Below are 15,465 nucleotides of genomic sequence, written 5' to 3' on the forward strand. Positions count from 1 at the left end.
TTTTTATTCTTTAATAACTCAGATTCGAGCATTATAAATGTCAGGGGTGTGAGCGTTTTATGTCAAAAGGTTGAGAGTTATCTTTGAATAGATATTGTATTGTAATATCCCATTTTAATTAAAAAAATGTATGGAATATCCGAGCAAGTATATTTTTGGTCGGTTGGTCATGTTGCTCATCCTTCTTTTTCTTAGAATCTCTTTCCCTCACCCCTATAGTAAGATTATGATTAGATTTATAATTTATAGAAGATTGTGTAATATATTATCAAATTTTTTATTAAACTAAGGTGATTATAAAGTAGTATTTGTTATAAATACTCTTAATCATTTGACAATGAAAGTTCAATCACCATGATACAATCGCTAGTGCTCAAACTCGTGGCCTCTAGGAAGAGCAATGATTCATTTAATCACTTAGGTAAGTTGGTTCGTGCATTATATTATTAATTAATAAGTGATAAGAAATATTTTTAATAGTTTGACATGATTACAAGATAATATGTGTTCATAATATTTCTTAATCGTTAACGGCGCACGTACATTCTGCTTCGAACTTAAAATCTCAAAATAAAATAATATTTTTTAATCATTAAAATTATTTAATGGATTGAAACGATAATAAATCTCAATAGTCTAAAGATGGTATAAAAAATATACCACCTATTTTATGCAGAAATATTGGCAAACTAATATTGTAGTCTCCCTAAAGAATTTATGTCTAACCTTTCAACTTAATATTATTGAAAAATATGTATGAACCAATTAGATTCCGTAATAAAAGAATTGTTGTTATATTTGAGGATTCATGTTCGAGTACTATAGATGTTAGAGGTGTAAGCGTTTAATATTAAAAGATTGAGAGTTATCTTCGAACAAATATTTTCTTGTACTTACCTAGATTATTGAAAAAAATTGTTGAGAAATATAACCGCAAACTTGAATATAAACAAGAAAAGAATTTAATTATCTAAGTATTGCTCTCAAAATCAAGGGAAACGGTCATTGATCAGGTTCATTCCCAATTCAATCGTTAAAAATGATGTACATAATATATTTTATAGTAAACTATCAGTTTTGGTCTGTTTTAGTATCTAATTTTGTAATATTTTTTTTAAATCATACCTAATGTTTAGTTTTCATTTCATTTTAGTACCCCGCCGTTAAAAGCTTAACGCGTTTAATACATAAACTATCAGTTTTAGTCCATTTTGGTGCCTAAACTTTCAATTTTTTCAAAACTTAACGTTAAATTTTGAATTAGAGTACTAAAATGAAACACATACTAAAGTTTTTAACGACGGTGTACTAAAATGAAACAAAAACTAAACTTTAAGTATGATTTTAAAAAATTTAAAATTTTAAGTATTAAAATAGATCAAAACTAATAGTTTATATATTAAACGAGTAATCTATCTTATATTTTAAATATATATGAAGTGAATAAGCAATGCGAAAGATAATTTGGAAAAAAATCATTGGGCCCTCTAAACCCCAGCATTGCCAGCTTGAGAAACTAAAAGACAATCATACCATACAATTACAAGTGTAAACTTGGTCTTAATCTAATTAAGATAAATCAATCGTTTTCATTACTATACCCTCGAGGCCGACTTTACATTTTTTTTCTATTTGTTTATTTTTTAATCACTGATATTTAATTTATAGGATAAACGACGTATTTAGTATCTAAATTATTAGTTTTGATCCGTTTTAGTATCTAAATTTTTCATTTCATTTTAGTACACAATTGTTTAAAACCTAACACATTTAGTACCTAAAGTATCAGTTTTGGTTTGTTTTAGTACCTAAAATTTTAAACTTTTTCAAAACTTAACGTTAAATTCTGAACGGAGGTACTCAAATGAAACAAAAGCTAAAGTTTTTAACGACGATGTACTAAAATGAAACAAAAACTAAACTTTAGATATTGTTTCGAAAAAATTGAAAGTTTATTTATTAAAACGGACCATAAATTATAATTCAAATACTAAACGCGTAATTTATCCTAATTTATAATCTGAATCGTTTATTATAAAGATTGATAATATAATTGATCTTTTCAATTCAGTTTGTTCTACTTACGATATCAAGATTCAAACAGTTGGTTTTATTTTAATAAAATTAGAATTGAGACAATATTAACTCCGTTTATCATTAGGATAATAATTTTTTTGGTGTATTTATTATTAATTAAAGATAAAAATAAACTTTTAAATTAATAATTCATTATCCAATTCAATCAACTCTAATTACAAAATAATCTTTAGTTCGGCTCAAACAGATAACCCAAACCTTCTTTCCTTTCCTTTTTAATCAATTTGGTATGATCTTTAATTATTAATTTTTAGCCTTTTACCTAGGGTTGTTCATGGACTGTTCATCGTATCGTTTAGTCTAAACAGTCGGTTAACCATTACAACGATTATAAGATTTTTCTAACCGTAACATAATCATTAAGAAACGGTTAATCATTATTAATAGTTCAGTTACATGTTAGCTTGCTTCACCTATTACAATTATTTGTCAAAATATTTTCATAATTCATACTACAAAAAATGTATAACTTAACACATACTTACACTGATGTAAGTGAATTAAATAAAAAAGTGTAACACTTAACACATACTTACACCGATGTAAATAAATAAAATAAAAAAGTACAACACTTAACACATACTTACACGAATAAAATAAAAAAATATAGCACTTAACACATACCTACACCAGTGTAAGTATGTATATATCATAATATCTTAGTACCTGACAATAAACACATAATTATATTGATGTAATTATGTTTCTATATTTTCAAAGCATTAAAAATAATAAAAATATATATATTAAGTTATTTGTATATAAATTTTATTAAATATATATATAAATTATAAATAATATAGAAGTTATTTGTGTGAAAATATAATAAACTAAAAATATAATTATAAATTTAATTTATTAACAGTTAAAACTTTTATCAAAATTCGTAACCGTAACCTTAACTGTTAACTATATATTTAATATTAATCGAAATTGTTTAGTATTAATGGTTCAATTAATTAACCTATTAAATCGATTCTGAATTTTTTGAGCACCCTACTTTTGCCCAATCAATCATAATTCTATTTTATAATAATTTACTAATAATTATCCATACAAAGGTAAGGAGAACAACCCTTACAAGCAAATTAATTATAAGTTTAGCAAATTAAATAATGGATATACTTTTATGTTTTCCTAAACTAGTTTTCAACCACGTCACTTTCCACGTAATTTTATATGTTTCTATTTTAATTTCACATTAATATATTTTTATAATAAAATACTTTTTATTAATTGAGTGAGGTTTAGGGTAAAACTATACTACAATCTTTTTAACAAAGTTGTTTATCATATGATCGTAATTAGGGGTGTAAACGAGTCGAGCTCGAGTATTGCTGAGTTCGATTCGAAAACTTTGAAATGAAACTCGAATCGACTCGAAAACTCGTGAGCTTAAAATTTTTAAGTTCGACTCGAACTTGAAATCCTGAACTGAAGCTCGTGAGCAGCTCGAAAAGACTCGAAATGAAAAAAAAAAATCTTAAACTTAACTCGATTGAAGCCTCAAACTCAAATCGGAACCTTAAATACATAAAAATCTTACTGTATTTTTTTATTAAAAAATCAATACATAAATGTTAATATTATTAATATTTTTTTAAAAAAAAAATCTTAATATATTATATTTTCGAGCTGCTCACGTACTTTTCGAGTCGAATATCAAGTAGCTCGTTTCGGCTTGTTAAGAACTTAAGTCGAGCTCGAGCTCGAGTAAAGTCCATTCGATCCGAGTATTTATCGAGCCTTGATCGAGTCGATCTCTAGTAGATCGCAATATGTCTCGTCTCATTTACAACCCTAATTCATCGAATAATTATGTTCATCTTTTCAGGAGGATCTCGTTCGTGAATTTCCACACTTGTAGGGTAAAGGGAAGCCTTGTCACCAGTCGATTATTTTTTTAATATTAATTAATATAAAAAATATATACTTTTATAAAATAAATAAATAAAATTATCGAACCCTTCAATTAAAAAAATGATATTTATAGAAAATAAAAAATATTTTAAACCTATTATAATAAGTTTCTAATTATGCCTCTTGTTTACCCTATTTAATATTATTAAAAGAAAATTTAACTCCGGCAATAAAAAGAAAAGGTCTGAAAGACAGTTATAGGAAGAAAGGAGGTGAACAGCTTGCGTTTATATGGAAGTGAAGCCGGCAGTATTTTATATAAATGTTAATAGCGTAAATTATGTATTTAGTACCTCAACTATTACTTTTGATCTATTTTAGTATCTGTCGTTAAAAATTTAAAGTATTTAGTGCCTAAACTATTAGTTTTTATCCGTTTTATTACTTAAACTTCCATTTTTTTTTCAAAACTTAACGTTAAGTTTTTATCGGATACTAAAATGAAATAGAAATTAAACATTAAATATGATTTTAAAAAATTTGAAAGTTTAGGTACTAGCATGGACCAAAACTGATAGTTTAGGTACTAACATGGACCAAAACTGATAGTTTAGCTACCGAACGTGTAGTTTACCAATGTTAATATAATATAATTTAATAAGAATAAGGGTAAATTACTCGTTTAGTACCTAAAATATTACTTTTATTCCATTTTGGCACCCAAACTTTATTTTTAAATCATATATAACATTTAGTTTAGATTTCATATTAGTACCCTATCGTTAGAAACTTAACAGAATTGTTGATGTGATATTTTTTAACTTTTTTAATGACGACGTGATATTAATTTATGGTTTTTTTAACGACAGATACCAAAAATAAAACCTAAATTCATATATTAGGTATGATTTAAAAAAATAAAGTTTTGGCACCAGAATGGAACAAAAGTAATAATATAGGTATTATGTGTAGTTTACCCTAACAATAAATAGATAAAAACAGTGATTTACTGTTCTAGATTAATTATGAGAGGATTGTACCTTTGTGGGGGTGTTTATGAAATTGGACCATCCACCTTCCTTTCTCTCTCTCTCTCTCTCAGCGTGTGGGATCAACCTTCATGCATTTTCATTGGCTTGTGTTTTCTTACTCTTTACTTTTGAACTTGTTTTTATGGAGGTCGTGAGGGTTAAGCCTTGCAGACAGAAATAGATAATAAAAAAAAGCCTCATAAATAAACCAATACCAATCCATCTATTACCTTTCTTTCCTCATCTCGATATCTTCTTTTTTTTTCGAGTAAAGACTGTTCAACTTTGCAGAAAAGAGAGAAATATTGCTTTGGGTTTCATTAAAGTAGCAAGGAGAGAGGTTTTGGTGGATTAATAATTACTCATGTTGCCGAATAACTCTTCTTCCTGCTTAGACAATGGCACTGCTAATATCAATAAGAGGAAAAGAAGACCTGCAGGAACACCGGGTACGTATGTGATTGTGTGTGTATCATCATGAATTCATGTATGGTTTGATTTTTTTTTTATTGATTGTAATTTGAATGTGTTGTAGATCCGGATGCTGAAGTGGTTTCCCTGTCGCCTAAAACGCTGCTGGAATCGGATCGTTACGTTTGCGAGATCTGCAATCAAGGGTTCCAGAGGGACCAGAACCTGCAGATGCACAGGCGGCGGCACAAGGTTCCATGGAAGCTGCTGAAGAGAGAGACGCCGGTGGTGAGGAAGCGGGTGTTCGTTTGCCCCGAGCCGAGCTGCTTGCACCATGATCCCTGCCATGCTCTAGGCGATTTGGTGGGGATCAAGAAGCACTTCAGGAGAAAACACAGCAACCACAAGCAATGGGTGTGCGATAAATGTTCCAAGGGCTACGCTGTTCAATCTGATTACAAGGCTCATCTTAAAACCTGCGGCACCAGAGGCCATTCTTGTGATTGCGGCAGAGTTTTTTCAAGGTTTCTTTTTCTTTATTTTTTGGTTCTCGAAAAAACAATCAACAGTGTTTTGTTTTGGAACTATGCTAAAATTTTCTCGCTTTGTTGGTACATATTCTAAAGCAAAAAGAAGAAGAAGAAAAGGCCATGGTTACACATTGAATTCCTCTCTCAGCCTGGTCCCTTCTCTTTTGACTTCCCTTTGGCCTGATGAAATCATGAAAACCTTAATCCAGTATTCAATGAGCAGCACAGCTCAACACAATTCCCAAAACATCTCTTCTTTTAAGAGAAAATATCTTATTTCATGTGACTATATATATATATACCTTCTGAATGATATATGGATGGATTTCATGTTGTTTTATTTATATACTAATTCTCCTTTCTAACTTTGCAGAGTTGAGAGTTTTATTGAGCATCAAGATGCTTGCCATATGGGGTGTGTACTACGGCCAGAATCACAAGCGGTGCAGTTGGCTAGCTTGTCCCGGACAGCTTCAAGTCCCAGTCCATCAACTAATACACATTTCAGTACAGCTCCATGGCCTAGTTTGGTCTTACCAAAGACAAATGAACCCTGGTTGTTGAGCCCTACGAAAGACAATTCCCACAACAATTTGGAGCTTCAACTATTACCAATTTCAAATCCCAGTGAGGTGCCAAAGGATGACAATCATTCAACAAAGCTACAGCTCTCCATCAGCTCTCAATCAACTGCACTACAAGCAGCAGCACCCCAGCAGTTGAGACTGGCGATGGAGGAGAAAGCTTATGCCGAAGAGTCGAGACGAGAAGCGAAAAGGCAGATCGAGATAGCCGAGCAGGAGTTCTCAAAGGCTAAGAGAATCCGGCAACAAGCACGAACCGAGTTAGAAAAGGCTCAAACTTTAAAGGATCACGCAATAAAGCAAATCAACTCCACCATCCTTCAAATCACATGCCGTGCTTGTAAACAACAATTCCAAGCAAGAACACCTCCCGAGGAGAACTCCCTAGTCGCCAGCTACATTTCATCGGCTTTAACAGAAGGTGAAGTTGAAAACGATATTCAAACATAAAACCCATATCATCTTTCTTATCTCTACTGATATACAAAAAAAAAACACAAGTACTGTTGTTTTTGATCATCTGAAGTTTGGTTGGTTAGTGGAGAGTGTTGTATTCTACAATTTGTGTGATGTAATTTGTTCATTAATTTGATTAAAGTAATGGGAGTTATGTAGTGTTGGGTTTTATTCAGATGCATATAGTCACGGATTTCAGGACAAATTTATAAAATCTTCGGGTGTGAAAATAGATTACGAAATCTATCCTTGCAGATAACTAGGTTTTTTCCTACTGAACCATTACATTGACTGTATTGGTGTGTATGTGGAGAGAATGATTGTAGGTCAGAAAAATGGAGGTGGGCTTGCCCTTGCATTAAAGAATAGTACTGACAAAACGAGTAATATATGACCTAAAAACATTCATACAGAATCAGAACAAAATAAAAGCACGAGAGAGAGAAGGGATCTTTTTATTTTGCATGATGAAATGGTAAATGAAAAAACCGGCATGGTTTTCAGTGCCACAGTCGAAAGGGTTGATGACAGACTCACTCGTCGCTCTCGACGCTTCCAAACACACAGACGCAGACAAAACTCCATTCATTCACTCCCTCATTTCATGATTTCATCGGTAGGAAGAGACCACCCACTGCTTCTCGGCTCAGGGTTTGGAGAAAGAAAGAAAATAAAACCATGTCCCGTCGCTGTTATGTGCTCATCTTTCACCCTCGGAAACTAAAACTAATGGCGAACCGCATGGCTAAATAAAGCTGAACCTTTCTCTTTTCTTTTCCGATTATGTTAGTGGCAGTAGCAGCTTCTCTTTCTTTCTCCTTTTCTGACCGACTCATAATTGTTTCTCTCTGGCTTTTGGTACACAACAAATAACTGGATTGTATACGGTTCATTTTTTTTACTAGTGATGAGAAGACATTTTAGACAGCATGAATCACAGGCAGAGATAGGTTTCATTTTTCGTTTTTAACCAAATTAATTAGTCGAATTGAATTAGTTTATTTAATTCGGTTGAAAAATGATTAATATTAATTTTAATATTCGATTAAGGGTTACTTCAGGTCGAAATCAGATAATTAATGGAATTAACCAAAATTATTAAATATTAAATACATATTTTAAGTTCAAACTCATTAATAATTAACACCCAATTATTTTTTAATCATACTAGACTCATTAAATTATCAATGCCTAATTAAATTTTAACCCAAATAAAAAATATTTCTATTATATTTAAATTAATCTAATTAAAAATTATTTTAAAAAATCGGTTAATTCGGTTAACCGACCGAAATAACAAACTTTATTTGTTTTGGTTAATATTTTCAAAAAAAAGTTCGATTCGATTCGTATAACGGTTAAAAAAGTTCAGTTAATGGAAATTTGACTCGGTCGGTGGCCGAATTAACCGTTTGAACACCCCTAGACAGGGATAGACTTAGGCGGGGGCAGGTGGGGGAGGTCGCTCCTCCTAAAAGTTTAAAATTACCATATATTTTATGATTTTTTATATATATATTCTATTAAAAATATATTTCGTCTCTGTAGAATTTTATAATTTTAAGTTCACCCTCCCTAAAATTTTATAAGTTCAAATTTACGTACTAAACGTGTTAAATTTTAACGACGGGGTACTAAATTGAAACAAAAAAATAAACGTCAAGTATGATTTTGAAAAAATTAAAAGTTCAAATACTAAAACATACCAAAACCGATAAATTAGGTACTAACGTTAAGATTTTAATGACGAATATTAAATTGAAACAAAAATTAAACATTAGGTATGATTTTGAAAAAAAATAAATAAAAGTTTGGGTATTAAAACAGACCAAAACTGATAATTTATGTATAAAAACACATTGTTTACTCTAATATTTATTATACTACGATTATTTCTTATAGAATAAAAAAATTACAAACATATGAAATTTAAACAATATCACAAAATAACTCTATAATTGTAACATTTCATTTAAAAATGTCACCCTCTTAACACTTTTAAATACAAAATCGTAATATTACATTTAAAGAGTGAACCCCCAAATTTTAGGACTCTATAACGTGTCATATGTATACCAATATTTTTTAAATTCGTACTTTTTTTTAGTATAACCACTGATTTCCAATTTATTTAGATTAAATATTACAAAGGTAAGGGCGACCCTCTTAACTCAATTACTCCATTTACAATCGTCAAGATTCGAACCCTGACCTTACTTAAGAGATCTAGTATCTCATCCCACTAGATCTTATTGGTTAAAATTCGCACTTTAAACCTAAAATGTTAAGTACATGTTGGCTGGCTGGCTGGCTGCTCCACCCGTTTTCATTCCGATGACTGTTTAGGTCAGCTGTCTATATCGGAATTTAAAGTAAATTTAATTTATGTTCCCCATCCTCAGCCCACCAGACCATCATTCCTCTACTTATTGATCCACTTGGCCCAACAGAGAGGAGGTTTCCCGATATGCCCTATAGGGGTGTTAAAAAAATACTTGATTCAGTTGATTCGATCGATCGATTCGGTTAAAAATATTGAGTATTTTTAGTAAAAATAACTGATTTTTCAGGTCTGGTACCCAACCTGCTATCTTTTAGGGATTCTAGGTCGGGCCCGGGTGGCAAAATGTTGTTTAACCGGGTATCCGTCTATCCGATACTCAATTTATTATATATTTTTAATTTTAGATTAAATATTTATTCATAATTCTCGAATTATTTCACTATAACATTCTAAATTTAATTTCTTTAATTTTGTCACCATAACATTCTAAATTCTTTCGTAAATTCTTTCACATTAATATTCTAAATTATTTTTAAAAATATTTATTTTAACTTCAAAACATTTGAAATTTAATTAGATTTCTTTATTTTAATTTTTAATAAATTTTCTTTCAATTGAATTTTTAAAACTTTATGTGTGAATTATGTATATCATAAACCTTTAAATTTTAAATTTAAGAAACTTTCTATATACTTTATTTTAAAAAATAATATAATTTAAAGAATAAAAAATTATAAATTGGGTACATGTGACCCGGAAATAGGGGTATCTGAATTTTATGGGTACTTGTATGGGTGAGACACAGGTCGACTTTTTGGTACCCGAAAATACGGGTACCCGATTTTGATCACCCATAATGCCCTTGCCATTCAATAAATTTTAGGGTAAACTATATGTGTAGTACTAAAACTATTACTTTTGTTTTGTTTTAGTGCGCAAACTTTTCATAATCATATCTAACATTTTATTTAGGTTTCATTTTGGTATTTCACCGTTAAAAGCTTAACATAATTACTTACATGGCATTTTTTTTCAATGGTGATGTAGTATTATCTTATGATGATACGCCAACATCACTGTTAAATTTTTAACGACGAAATACCAAAATAAAACTTAAACTAAACTTTAGGTACGATTTTGAAAAAAATAAAGTTTGAGTTCCAAAACGGAACAAAAGTAATGGTTTAGATACTAAATGTGTAGTTTATCCTAAATCTTAAGATGAATTCTCTAGATAGTCACCCAACTTTTGTAAATTTTCATTTTAGTCACAAATATAAAAATTAAACTTGTATATTAATTACCACAGTTGGAGATCTTGTTCATTCTAATGGCCTCCCATTAAATGGCTAACGCCTTAATGATTGTACACTCCATATAGGTTAAATATTATCCACGTAATTTAGTATAAGCCATGTGATTTAGTTTATTTGGTGTAAAAAATATATTGATATAAGAATAGGATAGGTAAAAAGGTCTTTTTGACAGGTCAATAAAGTTTTTTGTTTGTTTATTTTTTTACAGTCCTAAATCTAATCATAATCCTACTTAGGGGTAGGGGTATGATAATTCGGATATCGGATTCAATTCGAAAATTCGGATATCCGAAAATTTCAGATACCTAAAATAGTGATCTGTATCTGATCCAAAAATATTAAATATCTGAATTTTCAAATCGGATATCCGAATATCTGAATTTGAATTTAAAATTTAATTTGACAGAAAATATTTTAAATTTTGTCATTTAATGCAACTTATTCGATACTTCTAATATATTTATAAATATATTTAATTACTCACACATAATAAATAATTAAATAGCTTAATTTTTATTGTGTTAGAGTTTTAATGAGTTAGTGTATTACTCTACTCATTTATTGGGTTAAAGGGAATCTAAAATCTAAAAGCCCAATTTTTTTGGATTTTCGGATAATCTGAAATTGAAATTTATCCGATCAGTATCCAATTTGATTATATTTGTTTTTAAATATTCGATCTAAATTATTTGATAATTTCATAGGATAGGTAGGTATAACCATGGTTTTTAGAATCGGACCGGTTAGCGAACCAGTCATGCTACCGGTTCACTGGTTCAACCGGTCGAACCGGTCCGACCGGTCGGAAGAACCGGAAGACGTCATAATTATTTAAAAAATTAAATAAAAATACCAAAATTATTTAATAAAAAATAATTTTTTATATCACAAGTCATATTCAAAGCAAGTCATAACATATATAAGTTAAAAATCATAAAATCAAGTGAAACAAAATGATTCAAATTAACTACAACATAATATTTAAGGTAAAACATATTAAATAATAAATATAATTATATAACTATAATTAAAAAATAAATTTGGGGTTAAAAAAATCATAACAAAATTATATAACTATAATTATATAATTATTCTTTCACTTCAATTAAGCTCGAATTTTAGGCTTCAATCGAGCTTCTAATTTTTTTTTGAGTTCAAGCCTTTTTGAGTTTAAGTTTCAATATTATATTTCGAGTTTGAGTTGAATTTGATAATTTTTAGAGTTTGAGTTGAGTTGAGCTTACTTTTAAAGTTTTCAAGTTCGAGTCGAGCTCAGCAATACTCGAGTTCGACTTGGCTCGTTTAACAAACGACGTTGTTTGGTTTAATTTTTTTTTTTTTTTAAAAAAACAAAAATCCCGGTTTTTCCCGGTTTTCAGCCGGTCTGGTTCGAACGGTTCAGCGGTTCTGATCGGTTCACTAATAGTGGTTCAACCGGTTTAGATTGAACCGGACTAAGCAACGGTTTCCGATTGAACCGGTTGAACCGGCCAGTCCGGTCCGATTTTCAAAACAGAGGGTATAACTCATTGAACTTTTCTTGTGAAAGAATATTTACTTGATCATTCTTTTGTTTGTGTAAATGATGATATATCTTTCATAAATATTTATCTTACAAGGTTTTGATTCTCATAGGTATGTTCACGTGGTTATAAACATCTATTGGTTCTCGTAAATTTCATGCTTCTCACTATGCATCTTATTTTTAGTTTTATTAATTCGAGCCATAAATAAAAATGAAAGAAATCACATATTGTTGGCAATGAAGATATATGAATTGTGGCAGAGAAATCATCTGAAGAAGAAACCTTTGTTCCCGGCAGCTTTGTTACCGGCGGGAGCGGAAAATATAGAGAGAATAGCCATGCATAAGAAGGCGGCCGCCAGAAGCGCCGTCGCCAGATACCCTCTGTTAAAGAAACCTTCGAACGGAGTATCCTTTAAACGTGCCCCGAATGACTCCAACAAATCATTTATAAATCTTTTCAGTTCCGCCGTCGTCAAGAAACCGGCCCCGACACTCGATGCCAAAACAAAGGCAACCACCTGCAATTTCATATTCATATCGCAATGAAAAGCAATTTTGTTTTGATATAATTAGATTTTGCATGGTTGATGGAAGAAATAAATTGGGGGTAGTTTTTACGAATTTATCCCTTTTGATTTGATGACAGAATCGTAGTCTGTAACTGATAGCTCGAAGAAGATGATAAAGAATATTCCTCTCCAATTTTATATGGTGATTTGTATATAAAGTCTTACATGTTGGTGTCAAGTTTAAGGTGACGATGATTATTTATGAGTTGACAAAGTAAATAAATCCGGTTAGATATAATACTAAAATTAGCTTCTAACATTTACACGAATAATCATTTAGACTCTAATTCTTTTTGGAAAATTTTATATGCGATTAATTATTGTCATGACATATATCATGTCATCATATTCGATGACATGTCACAATATCATCTTTAATGATGTGACATATACCACATTATCACCTTAGGTGATGGGGCAAGTGGATTTAACATGTTAATGTATATGCAAATGAGATATATATATATATATATACCTTGTCTCCATGAAAATATAAGGTTGGCAAGAAAGGACCACGAATGAGCCTCTTCCCGGTACAAGCACGATACAACAACAGCCGTGACCACCACATACCTGCACAACCATCACCAAATTAACGAGGCTTATATAACAAATAAGTATATAAAATATATCATTTTTTTCATCTAAACACTTAAAGTATTTTTCGATCAAAATAAATACATAAGTTATTTTTTTTTGTTAAAATAAGTGACTAAAGTATTCAATTTTTTCATCTAGATATCCAATTGCAAGCTAAGGCCATGTGCTGCTTACTTGTAGGTAATGACGTCTTTGAAAGTAACTTTGGAGCCATCATCGTCAGTGGCCTTGTCTAGTATCAGAACCACTATACATCCGGCTGCGAAAAAAAGAGTGCAGATTCTGAGCACAAGGCTAACAATTACCGCAGCCTTCTTGGACGCCATATATCAACCACTTGAGACTGCTTTTCTCTTCCTCAGTGTGTATCTGAAATCTACAGAGAGCACACGCAAGTGATGATGGGTTTTTATAGAAGATCCTGTCTCGGCTCTATCTGTGTTTTTGGTTACCTTATGGTACAGGCGTAATAATAAAATTATCCTTGATGTTTCTACGAATGGTTATTTTATTCTCATATTTTTTTGGTATTTTTACCATTATCGTTATATTTTGAAGCATAATACCCCTTGAATGGATGAAAATCGTTTGTTGACTAACTGTCAATATTTTTACTGATGTGACAGGTCCACACGTAATATCACATCAACAAGAGATATTTTTAAAATAAACTATAATTATAATTAATTATACATAAACTTATAAAAATACATTTGAAAGTAATTTAAAAATATTTTTTATGACGTAACATCACATATAAACCTGTAACGTCAATGAAAACGTTGATCGCTAATCAACTAATGATTTTCATTCGGACTAAAATGCTTGAAATAAACATTGAGGAGTCATTTTGTTATTACGCCTGCAATAAGTATATCTGCAGGCCTCTATCAACTCTTTGACTGCGTCTTTGGATGATTCCAAGGAATTATCATTGTTTGCTTGAACTATGCAATGATTTTTGGAGTATGTACTGGGAACATAAGAAGTCTGAAACTCAATTTTGATATGGATTAATCCCATATCAATTAAATTAAAGGATAAACTACACGTTTAGTATTTCAATTGTTACTTTTGTTTCATTTTAGTTATCTAATTATTTTGTATATAATCATATTTAACATTATATTGTGATTTCATTTTGGCCACTCACAGTTAGAAAATTAACAGAATTATTCATGTGATATTTTTTTTAATGACGACATTATATTATCTTATGTTGACACATCAATACCACCGATATTTAACAACAGGTGACCAAAATAAAACCAAAACTAAACATTAGATATATTTAAAAAAAAATAGTTGAGTGACCAAAACGAAACAAAAGTGATAGTTAAGATACTAACTGTATAATTTACTCAAAATTAAATTATACATTAATTAATTAAATTAAATTAAATTCAGACATTATATATTTATATTTTTTACTAATTAAAATATAAAAAAAAACTATTAATATTTTTTAACTACGAGTGAGTTTATTTTTATGTATATCCTTAATTTAATTTTTTTAATTATTCATCCATGTAGTTAAATTCTCTAATTTTTTCAGTACATGCTTCTAGATCTATTAGGAGTACTCTCCGTCCTTCTATTAGAGTCTTCTTTCTTTTTTTCTATAAATAAGATTATGATTAGATTTAAAATTTGTCAAAAGAAAGTTATAAGGTATAATTATTGTATAAATTTAATTATTTTTAAAATTCCCTTTTATAAATTTAAGTATGCCTATATATTAAAAGAATTGATTTTACTTAAAATAAATAAAATTTATAATAATATCAATTTAATCAATTTTATTTTAGATAATTTTATAACTCTCAACCAGACGTCGCAATTTTACATTCTAATTAAAACTTAAATTTTTTTCTTGAATGTTTGGAGTGATTACAAGGGTAGTATATGTTTAAGGTCTTTCTTAATCATTGATAACACACATACTCTGCACAACTGCTAGAATTCAAGACCTCAAGAAAAATAATACTATATTTAATTATTAAAGTCGCTTAATGAATTCTTCAATCAAATTAATCAAATAAAATATTATTTTCCATCATCTTGTCTTTTATAATCTTATTCTCGATTATAATAATTATATTTTACAAAACAAACGCATAATATTCAATAATAAACGCATAATTGGGTTGAAAAGATCATCCTTACTTCTGCAGTATCCGGTCCAAATTAATTGATCAA

General features: G+C 29.8%; 2 protein-coding genes across 2 annotated transcripts; one reads left to right on the top strand and one right to left on the bottom strand.

Moving 5' to 3' along the window:
* The first annotated feature begins 5,222 nt into the window (after positions 1-5,222).
* LOC120210674 (zinc finger protein SHOOT GRAVITROPISM 5-like) lies at positions 5,223-7,138 on the top strand. The gene is made up of 3 exons (XM_039209373.1): positions 5,223-5,437; positions 5,524-5,923; positions 6,303-7,138. The coding sequence occupies exons 1-3, from the start codon at positions 5,353-5,355 to the stop codon at positions 6,961-6,963; spliced, it is 1,146 nt and encodes a 381-aa protein (XP_039065304.1). The 5' UTR covers positions 5,223-5,352; the 3' UTR covers positions 6,964-7,138.
* Positions 7,139-12,360: 5,222 nt separating this feature from the next.
* LOC120210747 (CASP-like protein 4D1) lies at positions 12,361-13,592 on the bottom strand. The gene is made up of 3 exons (XM_039209441.1): positions 13,448-13,592; positions 13,142-13,239; positions 12,361-12,615 (listed from the first exon to the last, which is right to left on the bottom strand). Exons 1-3 carry the CDS (start codon positions 13,590-13,592, stop codon positions 12,361-12,363), a joined length of 498 nt encoding a protein of 165 aa, XP_039065372.1.
* Between the last annotated feature and the right edge of the window lie 1,873 nt (positions 13,593-15,465).

This window comes from Hibiscus syriacus, unplaced genomic scaffold (assembly GCF_006381635.1).
Source record: "Hibiscus syriacus cultivar Baekdansim isolate YM2019G1 unplaced genomic scaffold, ASM638163v2 tig00109926_pilon, whole genome shotgun sequence".
NCBI lineage: Eukaryota > Viridiplantae > Streptophyta > Magnoliopsida > Malvales > Malvaceae > Hibiscus > Hibiscus syriacus.

What these genes read in the sequence shown, in the direction of transcription:
- LOC120210747 (XM_039209441.1), bottom strand. Translation starts at nt 13,592, where the DNA reads ATGGCGTCCAAGAAGGCTGCGGTAATTGTTAGCCTTGTGCTCAGAATC. An exon ending in TACTTTCAAAGACGTCATTA is followed by an intron (nt 13,240 to 13,447) that starts CCTACAAGTAAG and finishes ATGGTTGTGCAG; the next exon opens with GTATGTGGTGGTCACGGCTG. An exon ending in TATATTTTCATGGAGACAAG is followed by an intron (nt 12,616 to 13,141) that starts GTATATATATAT and finishes ATGAAATTGCAG; the next exon opens with GTGGTTGCCTTTGTTTTGGC.
- LOC120210674 (XM_039209373.1), top strand. Translation starts at nt 5,353, where the DNA reads ATGTTGCCGAATAACTCTTCTTCCTGCTTAGACAATGGCACTGCTAAT. An exon ending in AAGACCTGCAGGAACACCGG is followed by an intron (nt 5,438 to 5,523) that starts GTACGTATGTGA and finishes AATGTGTTGTAG; the next exon opens with ATCCGGATGCTGAAGTGGTT. An exon ending in TGCGGCAGAGTTTTTTCAAG is followed by an intron (nt 5,924 to 6,302) that starts GTTTCTTTTTCT and finishes CTAACTTTGCAG; the next exon opens with AGTTGAGAGTTTTATTGAGC.